The sequence below is a fragment of the Balaenoptera physalus genome, assembly GCF_965194825.1.
Source record: "Balaenoptera physalus genome assembly, chromosome: 1".
NCBI lineage: Eukaryota > Metazoa > Chordata > Mammalia > Artiodactyla > Balaenopteridae > Balaenoptera > Balaenoptera physalus.
Window position 1 is genome coordinate 142,775,115 of NC_138882.1, and position 20,308 is coordinate 142,795,422.

At 34.7% G+C, this 20,308-nt stretch overlaps 1 protein-coding gene across 8 annotated transcripts in view; it reads left to right on the top strand.

The window, feature by feature from the left end:
- Positions 1 to 20,308, top strand: part of DOCK7 (dedicator of cytokinesis 7) — a 184,685-nt gene that overhangs the window by 112,196 nt on the left and 52,181 nt on the right. For 5 of the 8 annotated variants that reach the window (XM_082453122.1, XM_082453123.1, XM_082453120.1 and 2 more), the window contains 8 exons: positions 5,289 to 5,381; positions 6,576 to 6,665; positions 7,617 to 7,712; positions 10,225 to 10,365; positions 10,451 to 10,564; positions 12,052 to 12,222; positions 14,171 to 14,310; positions 20,129 to 20,298. In XM_082453122.1, the coding sequence (XP_082309248.1) occupies positions 5,289 to 5,381; positions 6,576 to 6,665; positions 7,617 to 7,712; positions 10,225 to 10,365; positions 10,451 to 10,564; positions 12,052 to 12,222; positions 14,171 to 14,310; positions 20,129 to 20,298 (1,015 nt within the window). The remainder of the gene's footprint in view (positions 1 to 5,288; positions 5,382 to 6,575; positions 6,666 to 7,616; positions 7,713 to 10,224; positions 10,366 to 10,450; positions 10,565 to 12,051; positions 12,223 to 14,170; positions 14,311 to 20,128; positions 20,299 to 20,308) is intronic. The other 3 variants (XM_082453125.1, XM_082453126.1, XM_082453121.1) reach the window with 1 other exon arrangement.

The following is a 20,308-nucleotide window of genomic DNA, read 5'->3' on the forward strand; positions in this document are numbered from 1 at the left end:
TGACAATACAGTCTTGTCCTAATCAAATTTTATTCAAATGGTTTTTGTATGTTGTTTTTTTTTTTTTTTTTGGTTTCATTATTTTTGATAGCTACCTACCTTCATTTTGGACTATCATTTAGTCATAATCGCAAATAATAATGGTGTATAATTTTATCTCATTGAAAAATTATAAGGAATCTGAAGTTTATTTATAGCTACTCTTCATTTATTCTGATTTTATTCGCTCGGAAATTAGAGAAACTCTTCTTTAATGATTTTTGTCTTTCACTCTGCCTTAGCCATGGTCATACCCTTAGTCTTGTCATGATGAATAATTTTAATCCTCATAATCTCAATTTCATGCATCTTATTCTCTAACCATTAGCTTATATTTTTCTGTCTAGTACCCCAACTCCAACAATTTCTCTGCTCGGCAACCTCCAATCACTTGATCGTATGACCTTTTTACTGTACCTCACGCCCCTAATGTTCTTTCTTCCAATTTAGCCAGCTTAAATTCCATGATCAATCATTATAATTATTACCATTATAAACAAACGTCAATTCCCTTATCTTTCCCTTACTTCATTTTACTTGCTTAGCCAAACCTCAAACCATAGCTGAATTCAGTTGACTGCCTGTGCCCTTAAACATGATTTGAGAAATGCCATGATAACTGGTCTCATTTGAAATTAAAGGCCATGAACCTCAAGAGAGCCCTTAATGCTGTCAAGCAATTATACTATATTTCTTCATTCCATTTACTTTCCCATTCTCCCGGAAAAAGGTTTAATGCCTTCTTTGGTACCTCAAACCCTCTAACAGCTCCCCACCAATCCCCCTCCTCACTTTATCTCCTACTTCATTAAGAAAATTGAGGCCATCAGAAGAAAACTTTTGTCACCTTTGACCATCACATCTACCTACCCACTACCATCTACTACTACCTACTACTTAAAACTCTGCTATAGATGAACTGTCCATTTCCCTAAGTCCATTCCCTGTTTGTATACAACCACCCATCCCCTTTCACCTACTCAAGATCCTCACTCCAGCAGTTCTTTCATCACTCTCCTACATCATCAGTTTCTCCCCATCTACTAAATCAACCCATCCCATAAAATGGGATAAAAAATAAAAATTTTTTTATTTCTCCCATAAAAAAAATCTCCTCTCTAGTATTTCTGCTGGTAGCTTCTTCATCATTTCTCTGCTACCTTTTGTAGTAGAATTCCTTAGAAGAGTTTTCCATACTTGCTGTCTCCAATTCTTTTACTCTCGTTCTTTAACTCCTATTACCCTACTTCAAACATATTCCTTTGATCTTCCGCCCATACTGCCCTTCTAATGCCCCCAGTGCTCTCCTTGTTCTTAAATCCAAAGGTTAAGTCTCAACACTTGGCTGACTTTACCTTACAGCAGCTTTTGACACAGTTAATTCTCCGATTTATTCTATTTACTTAGCTTCTAGGGCACTACACTCTCTTGATTTTCCTCTTTACTGATTACACCTTTTCAGTCTCCTTTGTAGATTCTTCTTTTTCTGATCTCTTAATCTGGAAGTGCCCCAGGCCTCTGTCCTTATTTCTTGTCTTCTCTTGTCTTGTTTTCTCTTTTCTCTACACTCACTCACTTCGTGATCTTATGAAGTCCTGTTGTTGTAAGTATCACTTTATGCTGATATCTCACAAAAATTGTATTTCAAGTACAGATATCTCTCTGGAATTCTAAACTCAGCTGCCTTTTGTAAATCCTTTAGTTCAGATTTGCATATATGTTAAAGGTAGAGCCACTTCTCATCACCTCTAGTACTACCATTTGGTCTGAACTACCATCGTCTCTTCCTGAATTAATGTAATAGCCTTAAAGATGGTTTCCCTCCTTCCAACCTACACTCACTTCACAACATAGCAACCAGAATGCTGCTTTGAAAACTTAAGTCACAAATAAACAAAACTTAAGTTGGATTATGTCATATCTCTGAGCAAGATCCTATGACTAACTCCTTTACCTCCTTTAAGTCTGTACTCAGAGAACTACCTTCTCCATGGGATCTGCTCTGAGCACTTATTTAAATGTATAAGTGTGTCTTTCTCCTTAGCCTTGTCCCGGGGACTTCTTATCCCCTTACTCTGTTTCTTTGACTCATAACATTTACTACCTTTTAATGTAACATATAAATTAGTTACCTGTTATGTTTATTTTTTAGTGTTTGTCTCCCTTTATTAGAGTATAAGCTCCATGAAGGCAGAGATATTTGTTCACTGATGTATCCAAAGCAACTATAATATCCAGCATATGAAAAGTACTCAAAAGACATGTATCCAAAGAATGAATGTTAGTAAGCATTGAGTATCTCTAGCAAGAGTAAACAACTTTTTAAAAATTGAATTATGCTTTTGTTTGCCCTCTTGCTATCAGGATTAATTAAATACTTAAAGATCTTAAGATATTTGGTTTTATGAAAGTTTTGGTTAGACTTCATTTCCTAATACAAAATGCAGAAATCCTGAAGTTCTAAAATACTATCAACAGGCTTTTATTACTCTAGTGGCTATAAAACCATATTTGTGAGTTTTTTTCATAATTATTTTGCCAAAACTGATCTTTCTTTGTCCTAGCAATGTTCTTTTAACATTCAGTTGTGTAAATATATGGTTACATCAGGTTTGAATTTTATTGCTTTTAAGCAAATGCCAGTGCAATTTTACATTGATAATTAGTTTCTTTCTAATGTATCATCTCCTATTTTTTCATTTATTTTTCAAAAACTGAGAGCTTACTGTGTGCATAGCTTACTAAATCCACTATGCTGAGGATTGTATTGAAACATGAGTATTGATGTCAAGTCAGATATACTGTGAGCCTTATTCAGGGAAGGAGCCTATCTATACCTAAGGGACAAAACAAAATAATAATGTTACAGAGATTTGGCAAAAACAGAATAAAAACACTTTCATGCACATGTACACATATTTGATTAATCTCTTCTGTTAGTTGGAGATATGTAAACATAGTTATTATATTAGTAAATATCAGTGATGACTTTGCTTAACTAAGGGCTGTTTCATATAATTCTTAGCTGTATGACATTTAAATTATGGAAATAATTTGCTTTACAAATAAATTGGCCACCAGTTTTCTTTAAACAGTTGGCTTTGACTTGATGTGATTATAACTGTTCAGTGCCTCAGTATTTTGGATATAATGTATAATTAATGGCACAAAGAGATTTATTGTTTATTCTCACATTACTCATTAGCATGTGCCTTAGTTTTAAAGGAAATTATTAAGCAAGAAGTTAAAAAGTGAACTTATGAGTACGGCAAAGTTATTGTTTCTCTTTTTGTAGAAATTTATGGTAGAGAGAGCACAGTTGTAATTTTGCAGAAATTAGATGCTTATATTTTGTTATTTTTGTAACATGAGTAGTGACATAATTTGGGAGACTGAAAATTTTTGTTTTAACTTATCTGAAAAACATATTGTGTGCTGATTTGCTTTTATTTGAAATAATATAATGGGATTCTGAGAAGTCTTTATTAATACCTATAAAATGGCGTATTTTATTTTAAACAAATCTATTGATTATGTAATTTTATGAGTATTTGAATATTGCCCAATTTACTTTGCTAGGAAGCATTTAAAAAAAACATGTATGGCAAGTTTTTGTTAAAACTATTTTTTAAGAGTTTACTATATTTGAGGCATTGTATTCAGTGATTTACTTCCATTATTTACTTTGATCTTTACAGTATGAGGGAGACATTTATCATTATTCCTATTTTGTAGCTAAGAAACTGAAAAAGAGATTGGGTAACTTACCTTAGATTTTACAGTTAGTAAGCAGTAGAACCTGGATTTGAATTTTAACTCTCATCTTACACATTCAGTGTCAAAAATGAGGGGAAATGGGTAGTTATTGTATCATCCTTTCAACTTCTTTGTATTTTTGGAAAAAATAGGGAGAAGAGGAGGGGAAATATTCTCCCTAAAAGCTAAGCCCTTGAGAGCTAGTAGTTTGTCTTCCCTCTTTCCCCCTCCCCTTTCCTCCTCCCCTCCCTTTCCCTTCCCCCCTAGCTCCTCCTTCCCATAATATACACGCATGGGCCTCACTCCCAGAGGTTGTTATTTAACTGTTTAGAGGTAGGGCCCTGCACATTTGTGGTGATGGTTGTCCTTCACCTTCCCAGGTGATACTAATGTCTACATAGAGTTGATTACCACCGTTTACTCTTTCTTTTCTTTTACCTATCCTTCTTTGGCGCTTTCTGGTTTGGGTTCATACTCAGGCCCTAATATTTTTAGTTGGCTTGTCTTGTGTTGTCTTCAGCAGTCCTCTAAAAATCTCTTATACCTTGCTCAGTTCTATTTGTAGGTTCCCAGGGCCCAGCCCATGTTGCTGAATCTGGATTTCTGGGGGTAAGGGCCAGAATCTGAATTGTATAATTCAGGTGATTCTAATGATCAATTTTAAGAAATTGAAGTAAAGCCCCAGTCCCCTTTACCTGGGATCATAATAACCTCTTTCAGAGAAGACAGACATAATTCACTTCTGGTCATACACATTAATAGCATATTGAATTAACTTCAAATTAATGATAGTGATGATGAAGATACAATTCCTACAGACAGCCCCAGCATAATGTTTTTCATTACAATTTTTATATAAAAAAGTAGCCCATTATGTTTAATTTCAACAAGCACAATAAGACTGAGCACAACTCCAAATCTACCATCATTTTTAGGAAGGAGCAAATATCGGGCATCTTTTTTTTTCTTAATTTTTTACCTAATTTTTCTTATTGGTCCCTAAAAGAGGAGGCAAGTTCAAATAGAATTGTGGAGTATTGCTACACAGAAGTTTTCAGTTGATGACAGATGGAATAAAATTAGTCTTTTAGACAAGATTGGAATGTTTTTCTTCTTCCATTTTTTTTTTTTTTTCTTTTAAACCCTAGTTAGATTTAGAGGAAATTGTCTGTTGCTAACTTGTACCATCTTTGAAGAGAGTTTGGGGGGATGGTGCTGTGGGATCTTTAGTTGTTGATACTTAAAGGTGATCCCTTTATATAAAGAGAAATTACCTTTAAATGCTATACTTAATTTTCTTTGTGATTTTTAAAAAATTATGTAATGAGATAATTTTGATGAACTAATATTCTATAGATGCCTAAAATTTTTGGTTGCTTTAACAGTACTAATTAAAAACATGTTTGCATTGGAAAGTCTGGATTTCTTTAAGAATATAGCATGCCACATGTAATATTTCTTTCCTTTCCAACTGCTTTCTATTATATGCTTAGGGTTTAGACCGCTCCAATTCCTGGGTTAACACTGGTGGTCCAAAAGCTGCCCCATGGGGATCCAACCCCAGTCCAAGTGCAGAATCAACACAGGTGGTGTTTATATTAGAGGTTTCTTTATTGGCTGCTGATGTTTCCCTTTAGAACATTACTTTTTAGTATATACTGTGATTTCAGTGGCTTGCTTTTTAATAATTAAAAAGTGTGTATTTTTGTTTACTTAGCACATTTTCCAACTGCTATGCATGAATACCACCAATTGCACCAGTAATACTCTCCTTTCCTATTTCCTGTCTCCTTCTCCTTCCCTCCTGTATACCCCATTGATGTTTCAGTGCCTGCTGCTTATGCAATTGATGGCTTTGATAACAGTTTCTACTTTTGGGGTAGCGCATCTTTAGTAGGAATTTAAAAATTTTTTGTGTGGAAAAAACCTGACAGTTTTCCATTCGCTTTTGGTTTAAAGTGTAGCTATTGTATCATTGTCATTTAGCATTTACTATCTTGTCATTTTCTTCATAATCACTGACTAGAAATATTGGTAATAAGCTGAAATTAAATATGAACAGTATATGATCCCCATGCTGTAAGATTAAGTACCAGAAGCAAAAATCTGTTTTAATCTGTACTGTGTTGCAAAGTATGAAATTTGTTGTAACTTATTTGTACTAGGTTTTGCTTACTTAAGTCTAATTGCTTGATAGCTAATACTGCATGATTCCTCAAAATATACTTCTCATCTGTGTATTGGCTTTGGAGGACAATGCTCTCGTTCTTCAAGAAAAATTTTAATTGCAAATTTATTATAAATGATTTATATTTAATATAGTATATGGCTAACCTGAATCGTAATTTTTGATGATAGTGAAACATGAAAGAAATTATTCTAAACTTTTAATTTTTTAATTAAATATAAAATTCTTGATTTCTCTTTTTGGTCCGAGACCCGTGAGAAGTATGTTTTTACTTTTTACATTTTCTTACTAGATACATGCATGTGTATAGATCACACAGATAAAAGTTTCATTCTTTGCAGCACTCTGAATTTATATAATCATTAAAATACTTATCTTTTAAAGATAAAATAAACAGAAGCCATTTTGATACTTCTAATGCATTGTCATTAAAGCAACTTAAAATAGTGAAAATGGGATGAGCAATAAAACAGATGGCTGTTAAAATGACAGTAAAGCTCTATGTAAAAAATTGTGTATAATCCTTGAACTGCATAGTCATCCACAGCAGACTTTAATGGTATCTCGTCATTCATTCATCTTCACTCCATAGGCTATGGATCGAAGTTGTAATCGTATGTCTTCGCACACAGAGACGTCAAGTTTCTTACAAACATTAACGGGACGCTTACCAACTAAAAAGGTAGATTCATATGAAGATAGTCCATGTAGGGGGAAAATAATTCCAACAATTAAATAGATGTAAGGATTCTTTACATAACCAGTATGAGATGTTACAATAATTGCACTGTTTTAAAAAATACATTTGAGCAAGCATTGCTTGTCTGATGTCTTTTTGGGCATACCTCTCCATTGCAAGCTCTTTTACTTTATTATAATATTTATATCTTTGCAGATGACTGTTTTTAGAGTTTAGTGCATTAAATTTGATCATTAAATTTTAGTACCAAAAAAATTGTATCAACTCTTAATTCTGTTTCTGTAACTGCTTCTGTTTTGTGTTTTAAATCTCCAGGGAAAGGAAGATGAGTTAGAAAAATTATCACTCTTAGTAAGATATGTTGATTTGCTTCCCTTATGCACAGTTTTGTTAGTCCTTTTTCATATTAATATACACTATTGTGCAAATGCTTTGTATGCATATCCATTATAAGGCAGGAAATTTCTGCTATTTTAATAAAAAGACTTTAAATACCTGAAAACTTGAAAATTAATGGCTGATATCAAAGTTTAAATTTTTAAAGGTATTTCCTAAATTGTACCAGCAAAGTTCATGAATGTATTTGCATATGCTGAAATATGTATGTAAGGCACAAGCCAGATTTTATTTGTAACTGTGAGTTTTCGGTCTAGTTTCTTTTTGCACGTACAATTTAGGAGCCTATTTCCCACCTGTCCTTTTAAAATTACATTTTACTCCAAGATAACATGTAATTTTTTCAGCTGTTCAACATGCACTGTCTTACGTGTATAAATAGCCGTTTCGTTAATGGGTGTCCTCACTGCATCATTGAATGGTTCACATGCCTTATTTTGCTTATTCTCATTATATCTTCATTTGTACTTGCATTATTTGGTTTGTGTTACCAGCAGACCTGACACTGATAATAACTTTGGATTTACTTCTGGATAGCTATTTCATGAGGAGCTGGCTTTGCAGTGGGTTGTTTGCAGTGGCAGCGTTCGGGAATCAGCTTTGCAACAAGCCTGGTTCTTTTTTGAGTTAATGGTGAGCAAACTAAACACATTCTTTGTTTTTCTTATTAAACAATTTTGTGTTAGCTCATGATTTTATCCTAGAATCTTTTCCTATTGCCCATCTTATGGTTTTACATGTGCCTCCAAGACAAAATTACCTTTGCTACATCTCTAAATAAACACTGTGGACAATCAGCACAATTTAGATGGAGTTATAAAGCTAATTTAAACTATGTTTTTAGGGATAGTTGCAGAAGCTAAATGTCTTTTTAAAGGAAACCTGTGATACATTCTTTCTTAGTCTGAACATGCTAGTGTATAATGGCAGTACTATTGATTTCATACCAGATAAAAAGAGCTTTATAGATACCTACTGCTTTTATGGTTAGAAAGCTCTTAGGGAAATGCCAGTCACAGCCAATAAAAAACAACCACACTTTCTACTTAATTCAGTAAATGATATTAAAACAAATAAATGAATTAATATTTTAATAAATATCTATATACACAGCATAAACACATATATACACAAAAGCAATATACATTTATTAAGTACGTACAGTATGGTAGCACAGCTCTACGGGCTAGGGATTACCAAGGCACAGAGAGATTAAGTGACTTGTTTAAGTATACATAGCTTGTATACAGCAGAGCTGTGATTCAAATTTAGGCATTCTGGCACTAGGGACCTTCCTCTCTAGCTTCTAGAAAGCTGAAATCACTGAAACGTTTTCTTCCAAAAAAATTATGTAAAATAATAAATAAGAGACAAAGACAAAACAACAAAAAAGAGACAGAAAAAAGAAAGAAAGAAAAGAAACAATGGACGTTTCCAGAGTATACCATAGAATCATTCTCAGCATTGAATGTTACTTATGTTGAGGATTAGAAGACATTTCTTCTGCAAGTTAAAACTATAATGAGGTATCGCCTCGCACCAGTCAGAATGGCCATCATTAAAAAGCCTACAAATAATAATTGCTGGAAAGTATGTGGAGAAAAGGAAACCCTTCTACACTGTTGGTGGGAATGTAAATTGGTGTAGCCACTATGGAGTATAGTATGGAGGTTCCTTAAAAAACTAAAAATAGAGCTACCATATGATCCATCAATCCCACTCCTGGGCATATATCCGGAGAAAACTCTTAATTCAAAAAGTTACATGCACCCCAGTGTCATAGCAGCACTATTTACAATAGCCGAGACATGGAAGCAGCTTAAATATCCATCGAGAGATGAATGGATAAAGAAGATGTGGAATACATATACATTGGAATACTATTCAGCCATAAAAAAGAATGAAATAGTGCCGTTTGCAGCAACATACATGCACCTAGAGATTATCCTACTAAGTGAAGTAAGTCAGAAAGAGAAAAGTCAAATACCATATGATATCACTTATATGTGTAATCCAACATATGATACAAACGAACTTGTTTACAAAACAGAAACAGAGTCAGACATAGAAAACAAACTTATGGTTACCAAAGGGGAAAGGGGGTGGGAGAGGGATAAATTAGGACTTTGGGATTAGCAGATACAAACTACTGTATATAAAATAAACAACAAGGCCATACTGTATAGCACAGGGAACTATATTCAATATCCTGTAATAAACCATAATGGAAAAGAATATGAAAAAGAATATATATATATAACTGAATCACTTTGCTGTAACCAGAAACTAACACAACATTGTAAATCAACTATACTTCAGTAAAAGATTTTTAAAAAGACGTTTCTTCTAGAGATTTGCTAATCTACAAAAAAAATAAATCAGGGACCATATGTAAGTGATAGGCAACTCATTTTTTTCCCCTAGAGAATAAACACCAAATTGTAATTCATGTGCTTTTAATATAAGATCAAATGACTTTTTTTTAATAGTCTTACATGTATGTTCAGATTTCTTAAACATGAAATAGTTTGACTTGGCTCTGTTATTTACCAACTGTAAAACCTTGTCATTAATTTCCCTGAATTAAAAAATTTTAGTACCGTTAACACATTGTTGTGATAAGAATCCATATCTAAAAGTATTTGGTAAATTGAAACCACTTTAATTTTTACCTAACATTTTATTCTTAATATCTAGTCATCAATATTTAATGTACACCCACCATATGCCACGAGATGCTAGGTGCTAAAGATACTACATGCAGTCAAGGTTTCTAACCTCTCAGAGCTAACAGTTGGGGGCACATGGAATGGCAGAATTGTTAAGTCATGGAAAGATTTAATTTAAAATAATTTTAAAGGATGAAATTTTTTTCTGTTGACATACCCATAGTTTTTTTCCCACTGATAGCCAGGATAATGTCATGAAGCTGATACAGAGATTGAGTTGTATTGTGTTTGATATTTCTCTAGCGCATACAAAATATTGTAGGGAACTTTTTCAAAATATTTGATGAGTTAAAAGTATTTTATCTATCTGTTAAATTACATGGTATGTTGACAAAAATAGCCCTAATGTTTAGAATCTCTGTAACTGTTCATTACATCCATAAGAAATTAAACGAATGGCTTATTTCTTTTTTCAGGTAAAGAGCATGGTGCACCATTTATACTTTAATGATAAACTTGATGCACCAAGGAAAAGTCGTTTTCCAGAACGTTTCATGGATGACATTGCTGCTCTTGTCAGCACAATTGCTAGTGATATAGTTTCACGATTTCAGAAGGTAACGGTAACTTATTTTTTTAAACTAAATCTGTGTTTCAAGCACACGTTAAACTATATTTGTTTTTCTTTTAATTGTTTCCCAGGACACAGAAATGGTTGAGAGACTCAACACAAGCCTTGCATTCTTTCTCAATGATCTGTTGTCTGTTATGGACAGAGGATTTGTCTTTAGCCTTATAAAGACCTGCTATAAACAGGTAATGTATAATTAGTAATAATTAGTAATCAAATAATTTAAATGCTGCGTTTGCTCTTTTAGGGCTGGAGCTAAGATATTTTTCAAGAACACATTTATATAGTGATGTTTTTAAAAAGTGGCATATTTTTATTAGTAAGGGAAAATAAATTATATTTATTAGGACACAGGACTATTGCAAGCTGCTGTCAGTACAGCTGGCTTTTCATTGAGTTATACTGGCCCACTTATGACTCTTTGATTCTCATTCAGAAGTATACCATCAAGTCAGTAGTCTAAATGTAAAGCAGCCCCAAGATGCCATGCAAGAGTAGCATTTTTACTGAATGAACAGCTAACCCAACTTTTTCTGTCTTAAGTGATTTTTAAAGCAGTTGCATTTTGCTGTGTATTCCTCATGATGAAGCCCTAGACATTGTAGAGTTTAGAAGCATGAGTAGATGTTTACCCAAGTCACAGATATCATTATCTAGCTTTTTCTAAACTAAAAGTATCCTAGAAGTTTTCTACAAACAGCTGGTTTTGTTTTAAATTTTTTATCAAATGATTAATGAAACCTGGCTTTTAGAAAACATTAGTTATTCGTCCTGATAGACCATTTGGGTAGTGAGCTGTATAATCATCCTAGAATTACATTTTAAGGGAGCTTTAAAAATGTACAGATCTCTGTGTCCCATCCCAGCATTTCTGAGGAGTTTGAACCCTGGTGGTGGGGGTGGGAGTGTGGGAAACTGCTTATAAAGTACTCCCTGCTGGTCCACAGATTAGTTTTGGGGAACTACTGGTTAAGAATGCTATTTGGCAGTCTAATACTTAGATTTTTGAAGCTCTGTTCTATTGGATGCCATTATTGTATGTTTCTTTTAATAGAGAAGTTAAAACTATGCGTGGGCACTGATCTCTTTGCAAGTATTTGCAACACTATGTATTATTTTTACTTTTTCCCTGAAATTTCATGTATTATTGCTCCCAAAACCTGTCCTGTCTTTATTCTTCAAGCATTGGCCTCCTACATTTGCCAAACATTAAACTAGACTCTAGGGATGCTAAAACTATTCAAATAAGTCAGTCTATATATGTCTCCTCAAGTAGCTAATGGGTGTAGTTGGGAAAATAGATAATTATAAATATAGGTTAACACAAGGTGCTGTAAAAAGAATGGATAATTTCTTTTAGGAAGTTATTTTGGTGGTATACTTTTTCTTCATAAAGTATATCTTTGAGAAGTGGAAATATTAATGCTATATTGAAAATATAAGACTGTGGCTTTAAGAATGCACCTAGTCAGTGGATTTATACAGTAAATCTTGTAGTTCCAAATTTTTTATTTTAAGAGTAACTTTGGAAAAAGCCAATAGTGTTATTTAAACCACAGAATTCAAAACTACTGAGTACTGTTCTTTAATTCTTTAATCCATCATTCTGGTATTGGTAGTAGAGAAATGATATGTTCAATTGGTGTTTTCTTATTTATGCAATGCTTACAAGGTATCTTCAAAGCTTTATTCATTACCAACTCCAAGTGTCTTGGTGTCCTTGAGGCTGGATTTTCTGCGCATCATCTGCAGCCATGAGCACTACGTTACCTTAAACTTACCCTGCAGCCTGCTAACTCCACCTGCGTCACCATCACCTTCTGTTTCTTCTGCAACATCTCAGGTATGCAAAGTGTATGAAAACAAATTTTTTTAAGTCCACACTTGTGGAAAAAGCATTCTAAACACTGGAAAACATGAAAAGTAGCACTGTTGAATAATAGCTGTGTGATAGGCTCCATACTAAGTGCTTTATAAGTATTAATCATTTACTCCTCACAGAAACTCTAGGAGGTAAGTTCTGTTATTATCCCCATTTTACAGGGGAAAAAAACTGAAACACAGAAACGTCAGTAACTTACCCAGGGTCACATAGTAAAAACTGGCAGAGGTAGGCTTTGAACCATGGCACGTGTTGGCTTATTCTAGGGCCCAACTTCTAACCACTTTGTTGTACCCCTCTTACCGATTCATGCACAAGGGAGTGAATTCAGCTACATAAACTCACTTGATGTTTTCACAAGTTGTGTTTGTTTGAGGCAGACACAGACTGAGTTTGGGGGACAAGGTCTTTATTAGATGTCAATACCTGTGAAAGGAAGGGGAATGAAACATAATTTAGCAGAGAAAGAAGTCAAACTGCAGTGCAGTCCTGGCAAAGCCCTACCTGCCTCTCTTGTATCCAGAGAACCCAAAGGAAACTAGATGGGTGTTTATGGGTTTTCACAGGGTGCCTAGTAGTTGCTCTAAAGATGAAAAAGGGTTATCGTAGCAGTTATTATGTGTCCTGTCATACAGATTGAAATGAAACGATTCTGTGGTTTTCGTATCAGAGAAGCCTGGATGTTCCCTCCTAGTGAAACATCGTCTTGCTATATAATTCCTAAGGCAAACAAGCTACTTCCTTAAGCTCTTAATGTCTAAAGTCAAAGTGGATATGAACTCTTTATAAGTTTATTTTTGAGATATTTAATTCCTGAAAGTAATTCCCTACACTAGATCAATCTCAGATGTTTAACAAAATTTTAAACTTTACTTAGAAAGATTAGAAAACATCAGAGAACACCCCCAACTTTTCATTTTACCTTTGCAAAAATTCTTAAGGATCAGCCTATTTCCACATACTTTTACCTGGCTAGGACACACTTCTTCCAATAACAAATGAGGCTAGTCTTTTGCTCCCTTCCCCCATCCTCTGTCAAAGATGTGGCTACACAGTCAAGTACAAATTAATCAAAGGTACAGTTCCTAAAACCTTTAATGAAATACATTTGTTTACACCTGACTCCCTGCTGAACATCTCATTCAGCCAAGAAATTAACAGAATTTCTTCCATTATCTCGTTCCCTACTTTCTCATCTAACTGCAGAATTTTCAGATTCTAATAGATGACAGGGACATCACTCTTTGGGAGGTGGGGGCAAGGATAGTTTTATATGCTTATTAGGAAGATGATTTCTCCATAGAGAAATCTGAAGTCTGTTCTTCTAAGAAACCTCGCATGGGCGGTCTTGAATATGGATTAAGGGTGATGAGATTGAGGACATTCTTGCCTTAAGCTATATCTTGGGGGGGATGCTATTTTACAGTATTAAAAAAGTTTTAAAAACTCAGTGAGTGGACAAAAGAAATAGTAATTTTCTAGAGATAGTGTTTTCCCTGAAAAACGACTTCATTAGTATTTGAAATTTCTCTGGAAACCGATAGCCTTGACTATAAATATTTCTCTTGTACTCAGCAGTGAGTACATAATGTATCATATGGATTTAGTTCCTTTTTTCCCTTCAGAGTATGATATTGAAACATTAAGTGGCTAAAAGTATAAAGGAAAAAGCAGATGAAAAAATTTTAATATGAGAAAAAGGAAATTGAAAATAATTTAAAATGTTATTTCATCATAGTTTCCTATACCAAAAGTAAGAGCAGTTACTTTCTCCAATGTTAATAATAGTAATGTAAAAATAAACTCTCACTTTCAGATAATGCTCACATCTCATTTGTTGTAGTGCTCTGTCTATAGAATGTTTTGTTGCATAGCTGTTATAGTTTTGTTCTACCTCACTCCCAAACAGAGTTCTGGATTTTCCACCACTGTGCAAGACCAGAAGATTGCAAATATGTTTGAATTGTCTGTGCCTTTTCGCCAGCAACATTATTTGGCAGGACTTGTGTTAACAGAGCTGGCTGTCATTTTAGACCCTGATGCTGAAGGGTGAGTAGACCAGTTTTTGCCATGTAGAGTATCAATTTGATTTTGGAAAATGGGACAGAAGTATCCACTTAACTTCCTAGGAATCAAAAGAATACTGTTTACCACTCTTCTTCTACTTCTGTGTTCACTAAGTTCCATACTCATGTTATTTCTATATTTCATCAGTTTTAAGAAAGACATTTTTTGTCATCTCTGAATTTGATGTTTGTCTTGAAATCAACATTGTATCATGGTTTAGTTGGTGGCCTTTTTTTCCTTCTTAGTAGTACATAAAATATTTGTGCATATTAGTAGATGGACTTATAGATTTGCTGATATACAGCAGGCACATTTCAGTTAAGTAGACTAATCTGTTTGATTCCTTGTGAAGAAAATTTTTGATTTGTCATCATACTCTGTAGCATGTACTTCAAAATTTGCTCTATAAACCAATGTACTTAGGTTTTAGAAACTTCTAAAATTGTGTATACTTTTAAAGAATTACTGGAAATTGATATAGTAAGAAGAGTATATTGTCTGATGATTTGAATTTATAGAAATAGCTTTTCTATAAATGTGTTGTGATCTAAGATCCCTTTAGGATTTCTATCTTAACAGCTATTTTCAAAAATCTGAATGACTGTAACTCATTTGGGTAATAATTGCTTTTTTTTTTTCCATAATAGTATCATTAGGAGTTTGTAATGCAGTTTAACCTGAAGTAAGAGCTCCAGAGAACAAAAGGAGATACTTTTGAGCAGGTTTTTTAAGAATCCTATGATGTATTTGTTGAACGAATGAAAAAGGATGCTTTTAAAGTTCTTAGCGATAGGGACATAGTGAATGCTTAGTAAACTGTCAAAGGCTAAAGCTTCTGCAAATGAAAGGCATGAGTTTTTTTCATAACAGCAACTTCTTGCGTTAGGAATATAGTTTTAAGAAGCAGTTTTTCACACTGTGCTCTGCAGAGCTGTAAGGTTCTGAAAAGGTCCTTAATGTGCTTCCATGTAGGATGGGGTTGGGGTGTAGACATTGGAGTATGGAGAGGACAGACTAAGTGGGTGAAACCCTGGGTCTCCCACCCCTGCTTGCCACCACTCTTATATTTTGCCATTGATAAATGAATATAATGTCATTGGGGGGGGGTAAGCATCCATTGTTTGAAAAAAATCACTCTGAAAACCACTTCTAAACATACTACCTTTCTTTAATAACTGTTATATCTCAATCATTTGACTCTATATTTCCAGTATTTTTACTTGATACATCAGGATAAGTTTGGTTACCAGAAACAGAAAACCTTTCTTCATACTGGCTGGCTTTATGAAAGGAAGGATATTTATTTTTTCATAACTGGAAGAAAGATAAGGTTTTTAGCACACTATAATCAGCAGCTCAATGATGTTGTCACGGTTCTGTTTCTTTATATCTCTTACTTCTACTAGAAACCCCTCAGCTTTATCCTGAGGCTAGTGTGCCTCTCATGACTGTAAGATAGTTGCTCTGGCAATTGAGCTTAGATTATTACTTGTTCATGTCCAGCAGAGGACAGCGGGAAAAAACTCTCTTTCAAGCATGCAATGCACATCTTTTCTTTGGGCTGATTTGGCTCACTTGCCTATCCGGTACTGTTACAGTCACCAGAGCAATGCCAGGTTCCTGGATGGATTAGATCACTTCTACTCAGATGTGGTGCTTAGACTGGTTTTGGTTCATGGGTGGTTTGTTACAAAGCAGAAGGTAAGGACCTCGTGCCTAAATGTAAATCAGCTGTCACTAAAAAGTGTTTAGTTCATACGATATTTTTTTTTTGTAGACCTTCTCAGTTAAGGAAGCAATTAGTTAATTAACATTTATCTCTTCTCACACTGGTAATGAAACAGCTTTACTGACTGTCTGCTTTAAGGAGCAGGGCTAGTCTGATTGGATCTATCTACTTCAGAAACTGGGGGAGTGGAGTCAGCTTCCCCTGAGTCACAGGGGCAGGAACGTAAACCTGAAAATTTTTACATTCTGTTAGGAAGGAAGACGGGGAAGGAGATGTTGTGTAGGTGTTCAGCAGTGTCTGATAAAAAATAGAGAATTCTAACAGTCAACTATTTTTGTGATGAGGTTTCTTTCTCACATGAAGGATCAGTTCTATTAAAATAGATACATTTCTGTGGAACAGTATAGGACCTATGAAAGACTCTTTACTTCTTTTTTATCTCTTCCAGCTGGTCTTCAGAGTTGGTCCTTTGACACTTGGAAAGATTTTCTATCAAGTCTGAAAGCCGTGATAACTGTGTTCACTGCTACTTTGTCTATTGAGTTAAAAAAGATAACTGGAAGAGCTTTAAATAGTAATATACAGGACTATAAGCTTTTACTGTTGCTTGTTTCCTCCTTTTCTCACTCTTTCCTGCACGCAGTCCATTAGCAGATGCCTTAATACTATCTCCAAAATATATCCCAAGTTCAGCTACTTCTCTCCGTCTTTACTGCTGCTCCCCTAATCATGCTTCCATTCTTCCCTCCCTAAAATCCCTTTTCTACCCAGCAGCCTACATGGTGTTTTAGAAATGAAAATTAAATTACATCACTTCCTGGCTTAAAACTCTTTAATGTGTTTAAAAGCACACTTAACTTTTAAAATAATAAAAGTGTGTGCTTTTAAAATAGCATTTAAAATAAAATTCAGACTTAATAATGGACCTCAAAGCCCTATATATCTAGCTCTTGCCTACACTGCCACTCTCTTCCCTCCTCACATACTAAAATCTAGCCATCCTGGCCTTCTTTTTGTTTCTCTAATGGGCCCAACCCAGTCCCACCTTAGGGCTTTTGGACTAGGACTTTTCTCTGCCTGAAGCAAGGCTGAAATTGCCCTAAGATCTCCACATAGGAATTTCCTCCTTGTGACTCTTCAGGTCTCCACTCAAAGAGTATCTTCTCAATGAGACTGTCATTGGCCACCCAATCTGAATTACAGCTGTGTTGCCGTTGCCACAATTATTCTTAACCAGATAAGCCTGTTTTATTTTCTACAAGGCACTTACCTGAAATTTGCTTGTTTGTTCATTATCTGTCCCCTTCCCTTAGAATGTGAGCTCATGAGAGCAGGCACTTTCTTTCTTATTCACTGCTGTATTCCCACTGCATTAGAATTGTGTCTGGTACAGAGTGGACACTTGATAAGTATATGTTAATTCAGTGAATGAATGATTGACTGTGAGAGACTCACATCTCTAAGTTTTACATTCTTTTTATATTTACATAGATAAAATACAACATACATAGGTTAGATAGACCCTTAAGAGGATTGTTTTTCTTTTTATTCCTTCTGCTTGCTAAGTAATCAAAAATAATTCCTTGAGTAGCAATAATATGTTCTAATATTGTTTTAAAAATGTATTTTATTTAATTTTGGCTGTGTTAGGTCTTTGTTGCTGGGTGCAGGCTTTCTCTACTTGTGGTGAGCCGGGGCTACTCTTCATTGTGGTGCGTGGGCTTCTCATTGCGGTGGTTTCTCTTGTTGCAGAGCACGGGCTCTAGGCGCACAGGCTTCAGTAGTTGTGGCACGCAGGCTCAGTAGTTGTGGCACACGGGCTTAGTTGCTCCGCGGCATGTGGGATCTTCCTGGACCAGGGCTCAAACCTGTGTCCCCTGCATTGGCAGGCGGATTCTTAACCACTGCGCCACCAGGGAAGCCCCATATGTTCTAATATTGACCAAAGATTTGCTCTCTAGAAATTTTCATTGCAGTTAGAAAGTTACAACGTTGAAACAGGATACTATGGTTAAATGCAAATTTTGTAGTACAGACCTAGTTTTGAAGAAGATTAGCACCTTTATTATAGCATTTGTAAAATTGAATTATTATTTTTGTGTCTGTGTTTCTCTCTTGCTAAAGCAAGCTCTTTAAGAACAGGGACAATGTCTTATCTCCAACATCTAGCATAGGATATGACAGGTCCTGCGTGCGTGCGTGTGTGTGTGTGTGTGTGTGTGTGTGTGTATGTGTATAATGGCTGAATGTGATTGAGTAATGTAGACACATGAAAAGGCTTCATGAAGACCAGTGGGTAGAGTTTAGATAGGTTGAAGTCTGGCGCTGGTAGCTGCTGAGAGATGTTAAATATATACCCAGGTTTGGGAATCATCACTGGTGATACAAGTTGAAAGGGAGAACATAAAAGGCAAATGATCAGAATCTGAGACTTGGGAAGAATGATGGAGAATATGAAGAATAATGGGAACTCTTTGGAGAAAATACTGAGAAGAAAACATAAAAGATGACAAAGTGTCAAATAGAGAGCTAGAAAATGAAATCTGAGATATGTCCATTAGATGGAGTTCTTGACCGTATTTAAAAATATACTTTCTGAATAAAAACTGAAAGGAAGAAGAATCTCCAGCTAGATTTCATATACAGCTACGTAATATGGTAGATAAGCTCAAGAGCCCCGGAGGAAGAATACCTGGTTTCAAGTCCTAGCTTTTAAATCTGTTGTGTGATCTTAAAAGGGAAAAGCTAATATTTACCGAAAAAAGCAGTGTGCAAGGCACTGTGCTAATAAGCATGTTACATAAATTATGTAAATTAATTTTCACAGCCACCTTATGAGGTAGGTTATTACCTTCATACATAGATAGGGAAACAGAGGTTAAGTATCTTTGAAAAATCATTTAGCTATTAAATGATGAAAGTGGTACAGTACCATGTGGTAAGCATTCAAAAACTTTTAGTTTCAGAGAAAGAGAGTAGATATTAGGAAGTAAATGAAAAAAAACGCTTGATATATACTGCACATTCAGGAAGTTTATTACTAGAGAAATCATATAATAATTTATTACTAAGAGAAATGCTATAAATAAGCCAGAGCAAACTAGTTTCAAGTGAACATGTATTTTCAAGATAGGAAAGAAGGGAAGAACTTAGTGAGGAAGGACATTGAAGCTATTGAAGAAAGAATTTTTTCTGAGATGAAAGGAAAGATGATTTGGTAGCTATAAAGATGGAGATGTGTTAAAAGACCTGGCCAGAGCAAATTCAGAACGGCTTTTCTTTCCTAAAAGAAAGTTGGAGGTAAGGTCTTCTATTGAGATTGATGGTGAGAGGCTTAAGGAGAGAGAATAAGATCTGAAACAGCTGCCAGGTACAGCATTAAGGGCAGTTGAAGTTAGATGAATTTTTCTTTAGAATGGTTTTCATAGTCAAAGCAGCTTCAGTCTAAGAGGAGAAGCCAAAAAAGTGTGAAGATGAGAGTGATCCTTGATAGTGTATTAGCCAGTTGAAACTCGGGATTGGGAGTCTAGAAAGTTGTAAGGGCCCAAATGAGCAAGGAAGTTCAGTTTAAATAGAAATGTCAAAGGCAACCCTAGCCATGGACTACATAACCCATTAGGTAGAGGATTTTTCTCTTAGATAAAGGAAATAAAAGTTTATTTTGGTTAAATGTGAAAAGATTTTATTTGATGAAATAAAATTTACAACTACTTAAAATTTACTTTTTTTGCTTTAAAATATAACCGTAACTGGTTTTAAGTTATTTAATATTAAAATGCCCTAAGGAGTTAATGAAAAAATATTCGGATTTACTCTTAAGTGAATTTGTATAGTATTTCCTTTTCCCTCAGTTCTTATTTTGTACAGCGAGATATTCATTAATTTTATTTATTTTTTGGACATTGATTAATTTTAAAATGAGAAGTGTTTTATAGGAATACATGCAAATATGTGGCAAAGTTAAGAAGCTGAATAAAGTGGTTCAGTACCATGACTTACTGTTTGCTCTAAAGATATTAACTAATCTCTGTGACCTTACTGCAGCTGCTTCTTCATCTTCTTTTTAAATAGACTGTTTGGATTGCATAAGAAAGTCATCAATATGGTACACAATTTACTATCCAGTCACGACTCAGACCCACGGTACTCTGACCCCCAGATAAAGGCTCGGGTGGCTATGTTGTATCTACCTCTGATTGGCATTATCATGGAAACTGTTCCTCAGCTGTATGATTTTACAGGTACTTAGTA